The following is a 19,277-nucleotide window of genomic DNA, read 5'->3' as shown; positions in this document are numbered from 1 at the left end:
GTGGGAAATTTTTGATAGTGGTTCTGGCTAGACGAGTGTTTTTTGTGAAAGTCTGGCTATAGGGTGGGGTGGGAGACCATAGATCGCAGTTCAGATGAGCACCTGCCATGAAAATAACGATAAAGCAGGGATAGGCTCGCTACGTCTCTTCTGTGGGAAAGAGGTTGCAGGGAAGAGAAAAGGGTATCCCCCACTAAGCTACGAAGTCTATTTTGAAAAGTTGTCTCCCTTGTGACCTTGCCATGCCACTTATATACACTTTGATAGTAAAAGATATATACTTTTAATGCATATATTCAATTAAGTTGTTTTAAAAATATTTCCACATTTAAGCTCATTAAAAATGTGTTTGCACTTTCAGAGCATATATATTGTTAGCAAACAATTCCAATATCGCAAGCATATTTATATAACATTCATATTATTTTATTAGTTATATGGTGTGTCTTACACATGTTTCAATGAATGGTATAGATTGACCAAACAACTATTCAGAGACCCATATAAATCCATAAGAAAAATACAGCTTCTTTTTTTTGTATATATATACATCTAAATCACTTGCTTCAGTTGTCAGCCAAAAAGAGACAGAAGCCCCCCCCCCTGCTTCCAACAGTGAAATGGTTTCATCAATTTTCATTCTGAGGTCACCTTTGACCTTCAATATGTCTTTGAAACCTTTTCATCCTAACACTCTCTTCACTATATAACAGCAAACTCTACCAGACTACGACTAATATGGCGCACAAGAACTTTTGAGGTTCCATTCATTAAAATAGATTAATCAAGTTTTTTTTTTTTTTTATGACACTGATGTAGACAGATTCTTCAGCTAGTAAGCAATAAAAACTCACCCAGACTAACATCCGCTCCAGTTGCCTGAGGAGTACTCGCAGCTGTGGATCCCATTTGATATTCTTCATCAGACAACAAGACCGCAGCTTGGTCTTCGGTCAAAATCACCTGCTGACGTGTACAGCTAAGAAGCAAAAGACAAAAGAACATTAAATAAACAAGATTCTTATTTCACAGACAACATGAATTGGAACAAATACATTGTGGACATTGCAAAGACTACTACAAAGAAGGTGGGCTCCCTCTACCATGCTAGAAAATTACTTGCATCTTAGAGCATCCTATAGCACCCATGCATGGAATATTGTTCCCACATCCGGGCTGGTGCATCTATCACTAACCAATTTAGTCTTTTGCTAATAAACACGCTTCGTACAGTTCGATATCTGGGTAGATGCCAGATACGTCCAGATTGCAACTGTTCATTGCTTACATTCAGTATGCCGCCATCTAAAATTAACAATAAATATTTTTTTAATCATCTACTTCATAATTCAAGTCATAAAGGGTTAAATATGATATTGTAATTTATGCAGATTTTATATTTATTATTATTATTATAGAGCCGATTCTCTATTGATTATTATATTGTACCCAATATATAATAGTAGCTGCCGGGTGTGGCCCAGTTATTGAATGGGCTTTAATATGATATTTTAATTTATGCAGATTTCATATATATTATTATATTAAACCCATTCAACAACAAAATCCCATCCCTTCAATGTAGAAGCACCTTGATGCCGGAAAGATTTATTTTAATAGATTTTGTCCTTGGACTGCTAGACTTTGGAATTCTTTCCCTATTTCCTGCTTCCCTGACTCTACTGGCATGCAGAAGTTTTAATATAATATAGACTGACATATCGCTCAACTCCCCTGTAGACATGGGACCAAATAGTAGTCCCTTGCATGCAAGTGGCAATATTGTTTGGGGTAAACAAGAGTGAAAACAACAAAAAAAAGAAGAAATTTGGAAACTTACTCGACTGTCGTGTTGTCATCCATTTCTATTCGGTAAACGAAAGAATCGGCTGAGTCGGAACTGTTTTCAATGTGGTCAACAATCATTCCAGAATCAAAGAAATTATCTGTTGATTGAACCATTACACTTTGGCCCTGCGGAAGGTAATTTACAATCAAAATCTGGTTTATTTTGACCCAAAGTTGATCCCCGTCAGCAAAATGGATTAAACACCTACAAAAACAATAATAAATAAAAAGATGTCAGATCATTAAATATCGTTTGGTTAGACATATAATAATTAATGAGGTTTATATATCTGAAACAATTTTGGGTGCTTATTTAAAATTAAACCTAATAAAAAAAAACTGTAATATAAAAAAAAATCTTTATGGAGATCTCATATTCAAAAACCTCGTAAATTGATCAAGTCGTTTTTTTTTTTAATTAAGAAAATCAAATTTTATAAGTCAGTAAAAAGGGACTGTGTCATGTCACCATCTTGAAAAAAAAAAACAAGGGCAAATGAGTCTACAATAATTTAAACTTGTCAGATCAGCCTTGTAATGCTATTGATTTCACATTAATCGCTTTAAATCATTTAAAAATGATTTTCTTTATAAAAATAAAACTACTTCATCAATTTATGTGACTTTTGGAATATGACATTTCTGTTCTGGACAGGTACATGCATCATAATGATTTTTTTGTAATTTTGTTTTTTGAATTAATTTCTAATATTTCTCCTTACAAATTTATTGACTGGAAAGATTTTGTAAACTAAATTTATCACACAATTGGACATTTTTTTCTTATTTCTATCTATAATTTAAAGGACAGTTGTTTGTGTGTATGTTTGTATTACTGGCTAAAACTTGAAAAATATTTAACAAAGCTCTACAAAGTTAATATTTTTAAAAATCAACATAGCCCCGAAGAAATATCTAAAATTTAGTAAAAAGTTTTATTCTTTGGGGATTAAATAGCCATTTATATCATTTAATCATATCAAAAAGTAAACACAATTGTTAATGCTATTATGTAAAGGGAGGTATCTGATTTTTTTCCACGCCGAAATGAGTTATGCATGTATGTTCAGAGAGAGGATTAGGCTGGGCAAAGAAGAAAGAGAGGGGAGGACGTTAATCCTGTTAGTCTTATATAATTCGAGATTTTGTCTGTCTTCTTTTAGAAATCATAAATATTGTATTAATAGTAAATAATAAATTCTGAAGAAATAAACCTTCAGTACGATATTCTACTTACTGAGCTATTTTTACTCTTATAAATAGAGCTTTAAACATTATTATAACCAAATAATCATAGCTTCAGCATAATGTAACAGATTTATGATTTACGTCATGTTTCAAAACATGAATTCAAACATAAGCAATAATAAAAATCAAACAAATGAGTAAACATCACTAGAAATTACTTCAATAGTCCCGAAGAATATATTTTACTTTAACTATGTATTAGTGTTAAAAACAATTGAATAATTTATATATATTAGAATTTGAGGCATATGGGCCCATAATTCAAGTATTAATAAAATTGAAGGATCTTTTTTGTGTGTCTGTATGTATCTCGCATCTGTGTGACTTACACATTATTACTTCTAAGTACACAGGTGGCAAAAAGAAAGTCAGCACTTGTAATTTTTTCAAAAACTGGAAATTTAAGCTAAATTTAATGTAACTGTTTAAACAAACTATGCCTCATTTGATTCGCCTTGTATTCCTTTATAATTTTACCTGTTCATATTTGACTTTTAACTGAAATATTTTAGTGTTCACATCAATTTAAAAAAAATAACTTCAAATCGAGGAGGAAAAAAGAAAATCCGCAGCAACAAATTTGCTTAAAAACCAGCTTAAATTATCGCCCCTAAATCAGTTTAAAATATCCACCAACAGACAACAAAGCATCTTTAATCATAATTGTTGTTGTTCCAGGTTATACAACGTAACATTTAGTCAATATGCCATGACTTTCTCTTAGTGATTGTCAGCTGCTCATTAATCTCCACCTTTCTGGTTTATCAAAACAAGAAATCGGCCGCAGATTGAAATATGATGAGAAAACAGTACGAAAGACTGTGTAAAAACACCAAAACACCAGCAGTATTCATGATGCCCCTTAATCTGGTCGAACTAGAGTTACTTCTAACAGGGAAGACAATGCTATCAAGATTTGCAGCCTAAGAAACAGATTTGAAATGGCTCCCCAAATCCAACAACAGTGCAATCTTGTTAAAAAGTGCTCTCTTTCTACTGTCAAGAACAGATTAAAGGAATTTAATTTGCGATGATGTGTTGCAAGATGCAAATCAATGATTTCTGTAAAGAATAGAAAGCCATCTGGACTTTGTCAGATGCAATGGAGATCATGACTCTTCATATTGGTCAAAAGTGCTTTTTAGCGACGAAAGCAAGTTCAATAGGCTAGGCAGTGATGGTAGGCAGCACATCCGTCAGAGAAAAGGCAAAAAATTTAATCCTAGGTGCTCAATTTTAATGCTGCAAGGTGGTGGAGGTTCAGTTTTGGTGTGGAGCATTATTCGTACCAATGGTCCAGGGCCTATAATTAGCTTGCAAGGTTGAATTAATTCGACCAAGTACATTGATATGTTGACTGAGCATTTTCTACCCTACTTTGGTTAGAATTTGGATGATAATCCCATCTTCATGCAGGATAATGCTCCCATTCACACAGCTGGCAAGGTCAAGAGATTTTTGGAAGAGCATGATATTCCGTGTTTAGATTGGCCAGCACAATCTCCAGACCTCGATCCTATTGAAAATGTATGGCATTACATCAAGCAACAGCTACGCAATGATAAAATTTCAAATTTGGAAGAACTTTGGATAAAAATTAAAGAAAACTGGGATACCCTTTCCTCGAAGTATTGCTGCAGTCTAATTCAAGGAATTCCCAAAAGATTGTGGGCTGTCAAATTGTAGAAGGGCTATGCTACTAAATATTAACTAGTTCATTGTGTTCCTGTTGTATTTGTGTTGCATTAATGTCCTAAGTTACATTTAAATAACAATTTTCCATTGTGCGCACTTTTTTTTGCCTCTTCAATTTGAAGTTATTTTTTTTAAATTGACGTGAACACGAGAATATTTCAATTAAAAGTCAAATATGAACAGGTAAAATTATAGAAGAATAAAAGGGAATCAAATGAGGTATAGGTTGTTTAAACAGTTACATTAAATTTAGCTTAAATTTGCAGTTTTTGAAAAAATTACAAATGCAAACTTTGTTTTTGCGACCTGTGTACATATTAGTAATTGATTATTTATTGCCAGAAAAATTTAATACCATAAAATGCCAAATATAAATCTATTAAAAATCCTATATTTAAAAAATATAATTTAATTTTGAAATTAAATTCATTATAATGCATTTTGGTTTCTTCATGAACTCAGCCAATTTAGTCTTTTGTTAACAATTGGAAAAAAAAATTATGAGTTTATAACTTTCTGAATTTTAAAGGAATCTCCAGCATTTAAACTGTCAAACAGAAAGTCATTTTTGACTTTAAAATTCTCTGCAAATCCGCATGTATTAAAAGATTGACAGTTTTGAAAGCTATTTACATTCAATCAATAGATATAGATTAAAACAATGTTGTCTTAACAAAATTAGTTATAGTTTTATAAAAAGTAGGTTCAATTAAGAATTTAATAATAAAACAATATAATAATAATAATAATAATAATAATAATAATAATAATAATAATAATTAAATTCAACATTAAAAATTCTACTTTAAAAAAAAATCAACAGTTGGTGTTAGCAGAATATGTTTAGAAGCAATGGTGGAAGGATGCAGGAAAAGAAGTAAACCAACAAGAAGATACTGTGATAACATGTTCCTTGACTTTCAGATCAGTCAGTTAAACAAAGACAGTTTATACAGAATAGATCAGATTATGCAGTGGAAAAAACATTTCATGATGCTGATGAGTGACATGCATAAATATTGACAAAAGAGGCAGAGGAAAGCAAAAGTTGGAAGTTTGATGCACAAATATTGACAAAAGAGGCAGAGGAAAGCAAAAGTTGGAAGTTTGATGCACAAATATTGACAAAAGAGGCAGAGGAAAGCAAAAGTTGGAAGTTTGATGCACAAATATTGACAAAAGAGGCAGAGGAAAGCAAAAGTTGGAAGTTTGATGCACAAATATTGACAAAAGAGGCAGAGGAAAGCAAAAGTTGGAAGTTTGATGCACAAATATTGACAAAAGAGGCAGAGGAAATCTAATGAGAAAGTGGAGAGAAAATGTTTTTGATTGAACATCTCTCAACAGTTGGGTGTCCATCAACCAACTTGCCCTGGATCAGAAGGAATAGCGAAAAAGAAGTCACGTGGATTTGCAATCCGCACCAAGCGGAAGATGCGGCTCATGATCATGATGTTTTTTAGAAAAAGGTTTTTATGTTTCAAGTTTTTTATATCTTTATATATATATATACATATTAGCAGGGTGACCCGACGTTGCCCGGGATTGAATGATGATCAACAAATGTTTCACACTCCCATATTTTCATTTTCATTGAAATCGGTGAAATTGCCCATTTTTCAATCAAATCGATTGATTGCCTGCTCTAGTTGGAGAACCATCGCAGTGCATCAGGAGGAAGTTCACATACCTTTCACAGTGACTTAGTCCACAATACATTGTAGTCTATATTGCACTGTAGAGGAACTATTGTTGATTTTATGAAATTATATTTTATATATAATGGCTTGAATTAAGGCTTAAAATGAAAAAGTCAAGTATTATACTTCAATTGTACTCCAAACAGAAATATTCATTTTCGAACCTGCCACTGTCAAATCAAAGAACTTACTGTTGATTTTATATGTCGAGCCTTTCAGCTTGTGTGGTAATAAAACTTCTCAAATGCACTTGTTATGTTATAAGTTGTTAACTTTGGTAAATCGCCTGTTCCTTCTTACATCAGATTATTTTGATTATCAATCATTGATACTTATCAAAGACATTCCGATACAAATCTATCTAAGAACACTGACAGGTATGTAAAGAACTTTCATGTGAAATTTCATAAAAATCAGCGCAGCCATTTTTTAGTCTATAGGAAACAAACTCACAGACAAAGTTCCTTTTACATAATAGTGGAGATATTTATTCATGGTGTTTGGTTTTGTTGTTTTGTAGAAGAAAACTATTGTTTTCATTTTTTACTTTGCAGAACATGATTGAGTTTTGCAAAGGGAAATGGAAAAACGATAACATCAATGTTTCATGCATTTTAAGTAAGGAAATGAGTATCTTCAGACAGCCTGATCTGATAGCACCAGGATTTTAATGAATAAATGCAGAATACTGTTGTACAGTGGTGGTCTCCGTTGACAGTGTCGAGGCAGGAGATAGACATTTTGCTTAGTCGGCCATGTCTGAACGTATTTGACTTGAAGAAGGAAAGGGTCACAAGAATTCATAGGAAAACACCAACATCTTCTCAATAATAATATAAATATATATTTTTTTTTACTAAAGCATCACTGCTCATCAAGGCCCAAATGCCACTCGAGGACAAGGGTTAATGGTTTGTGTCAAGTGAATGCTGAGACAAACACCTTGAGGATTTCAAACCATGGTTGCATGCGTTTTTTATTTAACTGAAAACATAATACAGGAATGTAAACAAGTTGCTAGGTCGACACACACCATTGTAATACCATGTGTGCTCCCCCATTTGACAACGATTGCCGACTCCAATGTTGTTTCTGTGGTATTCTTCTTCTTCGTCTTCTTTTCTGGCCATGTCGTTATCTCTCACATTGGCAGCTGCTGAGAGGGGTGTACACGGGTTCATAAGTAAGGAAGTCAGAACACCAGAGTTGATAGGCCAAATGAAGAATTCCATGGATAAGGACTATCGTGTGTCTAGAGAGACAATAACTGAACAGTTTGATGTCAGTGTGAGAACTGTACACACAATTATTTGCGAGGCACTGAAGATGTGGAAGATTTGTGCAAAGTTTGTCGAAAGGGTGCTCGGAAGATCATCCTTGTTACTAATGTTGAACGGTCCATAGAAATATGCCAAATTTTTTTGTCTTGAAAAAGTGACAAGAAATATGAATAAAATCTTGGTCACTGGAATATGGCCAAACATGGTTTATTTACATATGCTTTGTTGTTAGATGTTAACAATCATTGAGTTGAGAGAGAGACGTGGTGGGGGGATAATTATTCAAGTTTATAAATAAATTTATTTAAAAGTAGGCATATTTCAAGGAAATCGTTTAGCACAATAAAATTCTCACTTACCTTCCACCTTTCTCCAAAGATGCTGTCGTACCTGGATAGAAATATCCATCTTTCCATTTAGCCATCACTTTTATCCCTAAACAAAATAAAATGGGAATAATTGTTTAAAGAAAGAAAACAAAGAATAAAACCAGTTCTGAAATCTTAATAATTATAAAACTCTGTGGACTGTCTGGGCTTGCTTGCTTGAATCTTGTATATACATATATATGATGAGAATAATGAAAATAGTATTCCGATGAGATAGAGAGATGAAAAAGAAACAAACCAAGTTATATGTCCATCAACGTTTTATTTATTTACGCAGAAGTCTTACAATAAAGACAAAATGTTGATGAACATATAACTTGGTTTGTTCCTTTTTCATTTCTCCATATATATATATTGAATTACTAAAATTTGATATATATATATATATATATATATATATATATATATATATATATATATATATATATATATATATATATATATATATGTACATCAAATTTTAGTAATTCAATAAATTTAAAATGAAATGGTTAAATTTCAAATTTTTATTAGTATATGTAAGACAAAGAATAAGGATTGTCGTTATAGAATATTACTGCCAGTAATATTTTGTAAAACCTATAATCACAGGTTTCCATACCAGTTGTTAGATAATTTTATTCTGAAGTATATATATATATATATATATATATATATATACCAGGTTAAAGGTAACTGATAATTAATCAATTTAATGAGGTTATTAAAAGTGCTCAATAAAAGAAGAGCAAGATATATTTTTATTAATAGAAACAAATTTACATTGTCGTGACACTAGACATGCTAATGTTTTGAACAAATGGTCGGTTAAATCCAGAGGTCCCCATCAGGTGACTTAATAAATGATTGGTTTCCACAGAAGAAACCAGTCCTCAATATATATATCACATTTAAATCTAGATAAGATGCCTACACGATTTTACCGTAAAGAATCATCGGATTCAATGTCATAAGTAATATAAAGTATTTAAATGCAGTACTTATCTGATAGCCAAATGTTTTGGTTTCAATTCTAGCTGATGGCTCCCAAGTCATATTTCTTTTTAAAACTTTTAAAATTACTACCATATATTGGGTACAATATAATAATCAATAGAGAATTGACTTTATAATAATAAATATGAAATCTGCATAAATTAAAATATATTTAACATATTTTATGACTGAGCAAGGCCAGACGGCATGTTAGTAATTGATAAATTTTTGTTAAATTATGGTATGATTAATTTCATTACAATAGGAATAAAAAATGAATCATGCTCAAAATTCAATTATTGATCTAGTATATAAAGCTATCTTGCTGAATTATACTTAAATAGCAATTCACTTGACTCATAAATATTAAAAATGTCATTTTTTGTACTTATCCAGAACCTGACCCAACCTTGAGTTGGCATGTTAGGGCAAGTTATGGTAAGCAGTTGGAAGATGCTGACATAATTAGCCAGTCAGCAGACGACAAGTTTCAATGAAATCAGGAAAGTCATTGCAAGAAGAAAATATTTTTAAATCAAAAATGGATTACAGCACACTGTATAAAGTCAGAATAACTCCCCTTTCCAAAGATTTAGCAGAAACAAATATCAAGATGAAACTTTTTAAGTGAAAAAAAGAAAAGTTCCTTCCACAAAAAAAGATTTGGTAACAACAAAAAAATTCTTAAAACACTTAGCTTTCTTGGAAAAAGCCAAAAGAAATCATTTTTTTACAGTTGTTTTCAAGTTTTCTCATTGTATGTAGAACAGGTTATTTATTTCAAACTATTTTTGACAAAAATGCTTTTCTTGAAACAGAAAAAATATTGTTTTCTTTCACAGTTATCTCCATGTTTTTATCGTAAAAAAAATATTCATTTGCAAGTTTTCCCATTGTAAGTAAAAAAGATTATCTATTTGAAACTTTTCTTGAAAAAAAAACATTTTATATATTTTTCTTGTACAAAAAATACTTTTCTGGAAAAAAAAAACATGTTATATATTTTTCTCGTACAAAAAATACTTTTCCTGAAAAAAAAGACATTTTATATATTTTTCTCGTACAAAAAATACTTTTCCTGAAAAAAAAACATTTTATATATTTTTCTCGTACAAAAAATATTTTTCTTGAAAAAAAACATTTTATATATTTTCTCGTACAAAAAATACTTTTCTTGAAAAAAAAATTTTTTATATATTTTTCTCGTACAAAAAATACTTTTCTTGAAAAAAAACATTTTATATATTTTTCTCGTACAAAAAATACTTTTCTTGAAAAAAAACATTTTATATATTTTTCTCGTACAAAAAATACTTTTCTTGAAAAAAAAAATTTTTATATATTTTTCTCGTACAAAAAATACTTTTCTTGAAAAAAAAACATTTTATATATTTTTCTCGTACAAAAAATACTTTTCTTGAAAAGAAAAACATTTTATATATTTTTCTCGTACAAAAAATACTTTTCCTGAAAAAAAAAACATTTTATATATTTTTCTCGTACAAAAAATACTTTACTTGAAACTGAAAAAAAAAAAATTGTTTTCTTTCACAGTTGTTTCCATGATTCCTAAAAAAAATTATTTATTTGAAAATTTTCTTTCATATAATTACACTTATGGTAACTATTTTCTTATTTTACAGTTTTGTTTACATTGTTTTGATTTCATTGCATCAGTTTTTTCTGACTGCTTACGTAACCATGCCAGAAGATTCTGGCATGAAGCTGGATCAGTTTCTGGATAAATGCATCATTTTTTTTTTTTTTATTGATACAATGATGGTAGTAAAATAAATGACAGAAAATAAGTAAACAATTTGGACGATATGAAACTCTTACCAATTCCACTTTTCTTTTTTTGGGAAGATTCAAGACTTAGAAGTGGCATCTTGATCTGTTGCTGGAAGTTCTGTGGAGAAATCTCTGGGCTGCAGATATCAAAAACAAAAGGAGAGAATTGTACAATGAAGCCAACAAAAGCAAAAAAAGAGTCAAAACATTAAATCTAATATATAAAAGACAAAATGTGTGTGTGTTAGTATGCCTTGCAAAAACTTTTGACACACGTAACAGATCCTCATGAGATCGGTATCGTTTTCAAGCTCGATCCTTCAGATGACAAATATCGAAAAATTGACCAAAAACATTCATTCCTACATCCTCAACTGGGCAGCTTTGTACAAAGAGGGGGTCGCTTTTTTTGCCAACATTTTAGCAGGTCATCATCGCTGTTACATTAACTACGCTTAATTTCGCGACTTCTGCTTTTGCCATTGACGCATCGGCAAAGACATCACTTTTTTTTTCTTTTTCACTTTCTTTTCCTCCTTCGTGTTACAGGTTTGAGCTTGCCTGCCTACTATGACTTTTTGCTTTTTAATACCTCTCTCCAACCTGGCTACCTACTTTTTTTTTCAGGCTTCCTTACTTGACACACCCAGACAATGTCAGGTATCCCCACTAGTATACAATAAATGTTATCATAGCCAACAAAAGTTACTTTTGTATCTATCTGCCTCATTTTTTTGTTTGAAAGTAATTTTAAATGCTCTTTTTTTTTTATCTCAAAGATTCATGTTTATAAGGTGTTAACCAACAAAGATGGCCGCTGACATTTTTCATGAAAAAAGGAAAATAAATAAAATATTTGAAACAATTACACCTACCCAGTGTTAGCCAAAGTCTAATTTCTATAAATTATGTGGATTAGACAAAAAATTCCAAGTAAAAATAAGCAATTTGCTTAATAGTGTAATTTTGAATATTGAAGTTCATTTTGGGACAAAATCAGAGTAAAAATAATTATGCGTCTGGTGAGATTCAAACTACAACTTCTCTCTCTAAGTGCAACACACTAACCGATTGATCCGTAGCAGCATGTACAAAATCTTGGCTCTATGAAATACATAAACCACACCTATTGTTTTTTTCTTACTATATCCCCTTACTCTCTAGCGACTAATGGTGTCATAAAAAGGAATACATCATGCCTCCTTGCTTTTTATGTGGTTTTAGAGTTAACGTTGAGATTCTAAAACCATTGTTTCTAATAGGTTAGAAATGATACGCAATGAAAAGCTATACATGTTTTCACAAACATAAACACCTTTTCACAAACCTTAGAACACCCAAGAATGCATGAAGGACAATTTTTGCGATCATTTAATGACCTTAAAACTTCTTAAATTTTTATCTCTTAAACTACTATGTATAGCATTGATGAAAGAAAATTAGTAACTTGTCTGCACACTTGCCAGTTCCCTTTTTGATGATTGAGATGAGGGCAAGATATATTTTTTAATGAAGTGACTGTTAGGAGGGATTGTAGATACATAAACAAATACACTGTTGTTGATTTGCTGCCAATGTTGTGGCAATGTAAGATTCAAATTCCTTGTCATCAGTGTTATAATCAAAAAACCAAGATTGATGTGACTATTGAAGGGGGTATACCAGATTATGGTAGTTTTAGAAGTTTTAATTCTTTTGCAATATTATTATTATTATTTATCAGTTTTCACATGCACACTGACAATGACAAGTGGTGATATTTCTTTGAGGCTGAGTGATAAGAAGTCCTAGTTCTTATCCAGAATTCAACCTAATTATAGAAACAAAAAAAATACAGAAACATACTCATCATCAAAGGAAAATATCATATTCCAAAAACCATGTAAATTGATAAAGCAGTTTTTTATTTTCATATAGAAAATAATTTTTTTACAATTTTTTAAGATTAATAGTATATCGTAGACATTACAAAGCGTATTTTAAAATCTAGGTAGTTTGAATCAAGTTATCTCTCTTTGTTTATTTAACATGATTAATCAAGACAACATTCTTGCTTCCTTATTAAATCTGATTTTCTTATTTAAAAAAAAAAACTACTTGCTCAATTTATGTGATTTTTGGAATATGACATTTCTGATTCGTGATGGGTAAATACATCATAATAAATTTCTGTATTTTTGCTATACAATTTGGTTGAATTCTGAACACCAAAATCTACCCAGATTATCATTATTATTACTACTAGCAGAACCCATTTCCTGGTATTGCCGAAGAAAATTGAAGAAAACATTAGCCTTAGAAGTAAATTGATCGGAAGGGGTCAAAAAGACTCTTTTCATCCAAAATGCTAAGCCTTTATCAATGATATAAAAAATATTCATAAATAGAACTATGTGTTATACAAAAAAGTTAATTACTGACATGTCCTTTTGCTAATCAATATGCAAATTAGTTTCTTATGACATTGATTGCATACACATGATTAGTATATTAGAAAGCTATTGTTCTTCTATTGTTAATATGAATTTGGCATTTTAATCTCATTGTTAGTATGATAAATGGCCTAATTTTATGAATATAAAGATAACGAGGATAAAAAAATTGGTTGAAATAGTATTTACATTGTAATTTATAACAATAGAAAATGATTTTGAAATCGTTATTTTGAAGGTGATTTCTAGCTATTTGAGGTATGGTCAAAAAAGAATTTCTTTCTAATTTCAGAGAAAAAACAAAACAAAATGAAAAAAAACATTACTTTTGTCTATAAATATTGATTTAAGCTAGAAATTTAGAATTTACAGTTGAAAGGCTTGCAAATCACTTCCACAGCCACAATAACCACTGTGACAAATATTTTTTTTTACTAATAACTAGTGTTGCGCCGTTGCTTGGGAAAAATTAAGGAAACAAAGAATCATAACTCCAGAAGCAAATTGAGCAGAAGGGATTGAAAAGACTATTTTCAGTCAAAATATTAAGTTTTTATTTATGATATAAGAAAATATTTATAAAGGGAACTCTGATATCCTAAAATAAAAATAATCATTGAATTAGAAAACAATAAAAACTATTGATACCCTTTTGAAAAGCAATATCACATCAGGCTCTATAACAGGCACAAGGAGAAAACGAGTGAACACATATCCAAGCCAATGGTGGAAACCTTAGAGGAAAACCTCCAGTCTGTAGTGGAATGGGGTCATAAATGGATGGTAACATTCAATGCTGCCAAGACTAAGCTCGTTTCCTTCAATAATTACAAGAAACCTTCTCAACCACTAATAGCTATGGCTAAAGATACATTACCTAAAAGTACTTCTTTCAAACTCAGCTTAATGTTCACAGGGAACATGAGTTGGAATAGATACATGGAGAGCATTGCCAAGGCTCCTGTGAAGAAGGTTGGTTCTCTCGACCATTCTAGAAAGTTACTTACGGCTGAAAGCATTCTTTACCTCTACAAGGTCACCATTCGCCCATGTATGGGGTATTATTGTCACATTTGGACTGGTACATCTGCTACTAGTCTCTCACTCCTGGACAAGGTTTAAAAGAGTTCAACATTCAAACTCCTCGACCTAACATTTACAGGTAACATGAACTGAAACAAGCACATAGGAGATACTGTCAAGTCTGCTGAAAAGACGTGGGCTCCCTCTATCGGGCTAGAAAAATTTTTCATACCTACCAGTATATCCTATATCTCTACAAAGTCACCACTTTCCTATACATGGATTATTATATTATTTAATTGGAATTCATTGAGATGAGTATTATTTATTAATTTTTATTTATTGCGAACTATTATCCTCATCTTTTCTAGAAAATAAAATATAATAATAATCTTTTCTAGAAAAGATGAGGATAATAGTTCGCAATAAATAAAAATTAATACATGGATTATTGTTATCAAATTTTAGCTGGTGCACCAACCACTAGTCTCTTCCTCGTAACAGGATTAAAAAAACTAGACCTCATACTGCCTACCAAGCTTCAACCCTGCTTTCTACTATAATAGTTTCTTCTCCACAATTGCTAGACTTTGGAATTCCCTTTTGAGTTCTTGCTTCTCCAACTGTACTAACATGCAGAAGTTCAAGTGTAATGCGAACAAACATCTTGCTACTCAACTCCCTACATGGTATCCTTGCAACTTATGTCACTGATAGTAGCCTCCTATATCAAAATGGTACTGTTCCTTGTTCGGGGTGAAAATGTAATAAAAAAATAATAATAATAATAATTAGTAAATGTCAGTACACATACATATGCTGAGTATAATAGGAAACTATTATTATTCTATAATGAATACAAATATGGCATTTTAATCTCACTGTCAGTACTATAATTGGCCGGATTTTATAATAATACAGATTATTATCATTATTATGTACTCACTAGGAGTTCTCACATAAGTCATCATCAGAGATTACATGCTGATAGTAATTGATGGTGTCGTCTAAAGTAAGTCTCCTCAGATTTCCAATACGCTTCACCTCTTTCGACAACCTTTACAAATGATTTTGTGTTATTACAATAACCGCTTGTCATTGATTTCTCACTGGCAGCAATCATTGGTCTTCACTGGGAGTTGGGTGGCAACAAAATCCCAGTCCTCTTTGCACTCTTTCACTGGAAATCTGGCCAGTGCTCTTTCTCCTCTGTTTCCATCCTCCTTGATCCTTCATAGCTATTTTGTGTCGTATCCATTGAGATTCATGCCCTTTTTCTTTTTTAATGTTTTTTTTTTATTTGTATAAAATAGGTTTTGTACTTTCAGTTCTTTTTATTTCTGTTGCAGTTTTTTTTTTGTGGCTTGTTAGTGTTCATAGTTTATGGGGGTTGGTTGCCGCATTTGAGGATTTTCCTTAAAATTTCAGCTGTTTTTACCATTGCTGTTTGCTGTAGCACACGGGTTCCCAAACGTTTTCAGGCTAGCGCCCTCTTGGTTTCTAGAATAGACTGCTAGCACCCCTACTCCATAAACATATGTGAACTTTTTTCGAAGTGAAAACAACAACATTATAAACAAAATATGTATTTAAAAACAATGATATAACACTCAATCTCGGCTTCATCGACTTGTAATCATTTTATTTGATCTTGACAATAATAATCACATCAAACATTTTTTCAAATTGAAAATTATATTAAACACAAAATTCCAAAAATAATAATCATTGCATTCTTACAAAACACACACACACACACACACACATACATATATATATATCTATCTATATATCCATAAAATTGAATCTGTCTGTCTGTCTGTCTGCGTACATTTCCCTACGCAATAACTCTGTCAATTTTTAGTCTGCAAAGTCAAAATTTGATGTACAGGGTACTGAGATTTGGGAAAATCTTTGTGATCGGTTTTTGGCCAGAAATTTGACTGTTAAGGAGTCAAAGTTCAACGATTTGACCTTTGAGAACTCTACCAAACTCCTCTGACAATTTTGGGTCTAAACACTTGAAATTTTAGATATAGGTTCCTTGGACATTGATCTGACTTAATAACTTGATTTGAGCCCAAAACAATAAATGTTAAGGGGTCATAATAGATGCCAAAGTTTTAAAAAAAATTGACCGCTGCGGTCTCTACCAAATTACTCAGATAATTTCTGACATTAAACATTTGAAATTTTACATAAAGGGTATTCAGAAATAGGACAAGCTTTTTAATCGGTTCGGGTCGAAAATTTAAGCTACCAATATATAAATGTATGTATGTATGTTTGCATGTCTGCCTAAAACTTTCGACAGAGGCAACAGATTTTCACAAGATCAGTATCGTTTTGAAGCTCAGCCTTTCAGACGACAAATATCGAAAAATTGGCAAAAAACATTAATTTCTTCACCTTCAACTGGGCACTTTTCTACAGGGAGGGATTGCTTTTTTCGCCAATATTTTCGAAAGTCATCCCCTCTTTTCGATTATCTAGCCTTAATTTAAACCTACATCACTTCCGGTTTGGCGGTGGTCGTAACAGCAAAGAAGTCACGTTTTTTCCCCATTCTTTTCCTCCTTCGTGGTATGGGTTCGAGCATGCCTTCCTACTACCACTTTTTTTTTTGCTCAACATACACCTCAAAACATCCGGGCAACGCTGGGCTCCCAGGCTAGTATATGTATATATATATATATATATATATATATATATATATATATATGACATCGAAATATCTTTCAGTCATGCGATTCCATTGGATTTTTACTTCTGGATACCGGACTTTACCAACTTTTATTGGATTTTACAGTTATTGGATATTCTACTCTTCGCTCGACCATTCATTCATGTGAAATGATTTTTCTTTTTTTTCTCCCCATTCTCTCTGCTTCATTATTTTTTTTTTAACTTTTACCAAGTAAGCTCTATTGCTTACTTGTACTTTCATTAAATACTTTGCAAGCAAAATCAGATTCTGCATTTTGCTAATTCTTACTCTCTGATGAGAAGGAAATTATTTCTTTCGAAACTCTGCAGATTAATTTGTGTCTCCTTTTTGAAAATTAAATATGTTTTTAACTCTTCTAAAAGTGTTTTTAACATGTTTTATTAATTCTTTGTTCTTATATATATATATATATGTTGTGGAGACGCCCACTAATTACCATACGTGGGTTAGTGAGATATATAAAGGTATCAATCACCAATACCGGGGGAGTTCGGCAACGACCGCCAAATAGGCAAGACGCCTATGCTGCCTCCAGTAAGACATGCAACACGCCACCTGCCGGAATATCTCCAACTGAAGTATATCTGAAGACATGTAAATATGTATATAACTTTTCTGCCTAATATATTATTGTATACCTTTACTTTCCATGTTTTTGTTAATTATTTGTGCAGACACAACAATCATCATCATCATCATTGTACTTGTATATATATATATATATATTGTTTTAACAAAATCAAGACATCAAGTAATAAATTGATAGCAACAAATAGTGTATTTCATCGTTAGTTACACTTGTTTCCAGACTATTCGGACAAATTGAAATCCTATATCGTTTGAAAATTTTCACAAGAACAGCCTTTCATCAGACGTATTGGATAAAAAACATTAACAATGAACAATATGGAATCCATTTTCATTATAAGGAAAAACATGAGAAAATATTTTACCTACATCTCATTCTTCCATAGTTTATATATATATATATATATATATATATATATATATATAAACTACATACACACACACTTTATATAAATATTCTTTGGCATGAAAAAGTTTTCCTATTTTCTCTCTATATATATGTATGTGTGTATATTTTTTAGTTACCACCTCCAACTGCTCCTTTTCATTACTCCTCCACTCTTCGATATCAAAGCAGTGCCCCCACGGACCCACTTTGGAAAACATTGCTATAGAGCCTCAAGAGAAGATTGAGACTCTACAATGGATGGGGAGGAGGAGGAGGAGGAGGAGGAGGAGGAGGAGGAGGAGGAGGAGGAGGAGGATGATAAGGAGAATTTTAAATTTTTTTAAACTTTTTTTGGTGACACAAATTGATAATCTATTATTCTAGTAAGATATAAACAAGTTTAATAAAAACAACAAAAAACACAAACCTGCCACATTCTTCACTGGTTTTTGTTTGCTGTAATCCATTTCCATCTTCAGAATCTGAAAAGACAAAAATAATATGCTTTACTGCAAATTTCTCACTTTCAGAGTGATGAGTTAGTTCTCCATGTGCCATTGTTTATCGAAGAGGATTGTGAGCTAGAACACAACATGTAAAGTAAACAGTTGATTAACTAGATGATGCAAGAGAGTTTCCAAGATTAAAATTAGATTCAGTTGCTGCCAAAATTTGTATTAAGTCACACATCATGTAAGGCCCTGAGGCATATATATGGCGCAAAATGAAGAACAGAAATAGCTCTCCAGATGCTATTGTTTATCCAGGATGATTGAGCTTTACCTCTGGTCGATGAGTTGCATGTCCAAATCACCAGAGACGTCATTGAAGAAGGACATACAGTAGGGGGGAGGAGATAGGGGTTTTTTTTGCCAGAGAATATAAACTCGGACACGATCTCCACAGCAGCAGCACAGAATGCTGCAAAGACAAAACTTCCAATTTGTGCAAATTTGCCATTCTTGTACGCCGTGTCTCACAACCATAGAAAAGGGTGTTTCTCACCATCATCTGATTGATGCATCCCTTTGTGCCCAAGCGTATTTCACGTTGAGACCACAGAGATGGATTGAAATGGAAGAATGCAGACTGTGCGGCTCCTATTCGCCATCCAATCTCAGCCACTACCTACCCAGTCAGTGTGATATAGTAGAGCCAAGATAGACAAAGGAATCCACATTATCTAAGTGAA

The 19,277-nt window shown here is 31.9% G+C and overlaps 1 protein-coding gene across 6 annotated transcripts in view; it reads right to left on the bottom strand.

Annotated features, from left to right (window-relative positions):
* LOC145284860 (uncharacterized) overlaps positions 1 to 19,277 on the bottom strand; it is a 172,066-nt gene that overhangs the window by 34,006 nt on the left and 118,783 nt on the right. For all 6 annotated transcript variants that reach the window (XM_080133860.1, XM_080133859.1, XM_080133861.1 and 3 more), the window contains 5 exons: positions 18,513 to 18,567; positions 10,975 to 11,063; positions 8,131 to 8,206; positions 1,841 to 2,053; positions 855 to 979 (listed from right to left, as the gene is read on the bottom strand). In XM_080133860.1, coding sequence (XP_079989986.1) covers positions 855 to 979; positions 1,841 to 2,053; positions 8,131 to 8,206; positions 10,975 to 11,063; positions 18,513 to 18,567 — 558 coding nt within the window. The remainder of the gene's footprint in view (positions 1 to 854; positions 980 to 1,840; positions 2,054 to 8,130; positions 8,207 to 10,974; positions 11,064 to 18,512; positions 18,568 to 19,277) is intronic.

Source organism: Euprymna scolopes, chromosome 9, assembly GCF_053919585.1.
Source record: "Euprymna scolopes isolate OS-2025 chromosome 9, ASM5391958v1, whole genome shotgun sequence".
In the NCBI taxonomy this organism is placed as follows: domain Eukaryota; kingdom Metazoa; phylum Mollusca; class Cephalopoda; order Sepiida; family Sepiolidae; genus Euprymna; species Euprymna scolopes.
This window is presented reverse-complemented; position numbering and strand designations above follow the sequence as displayed.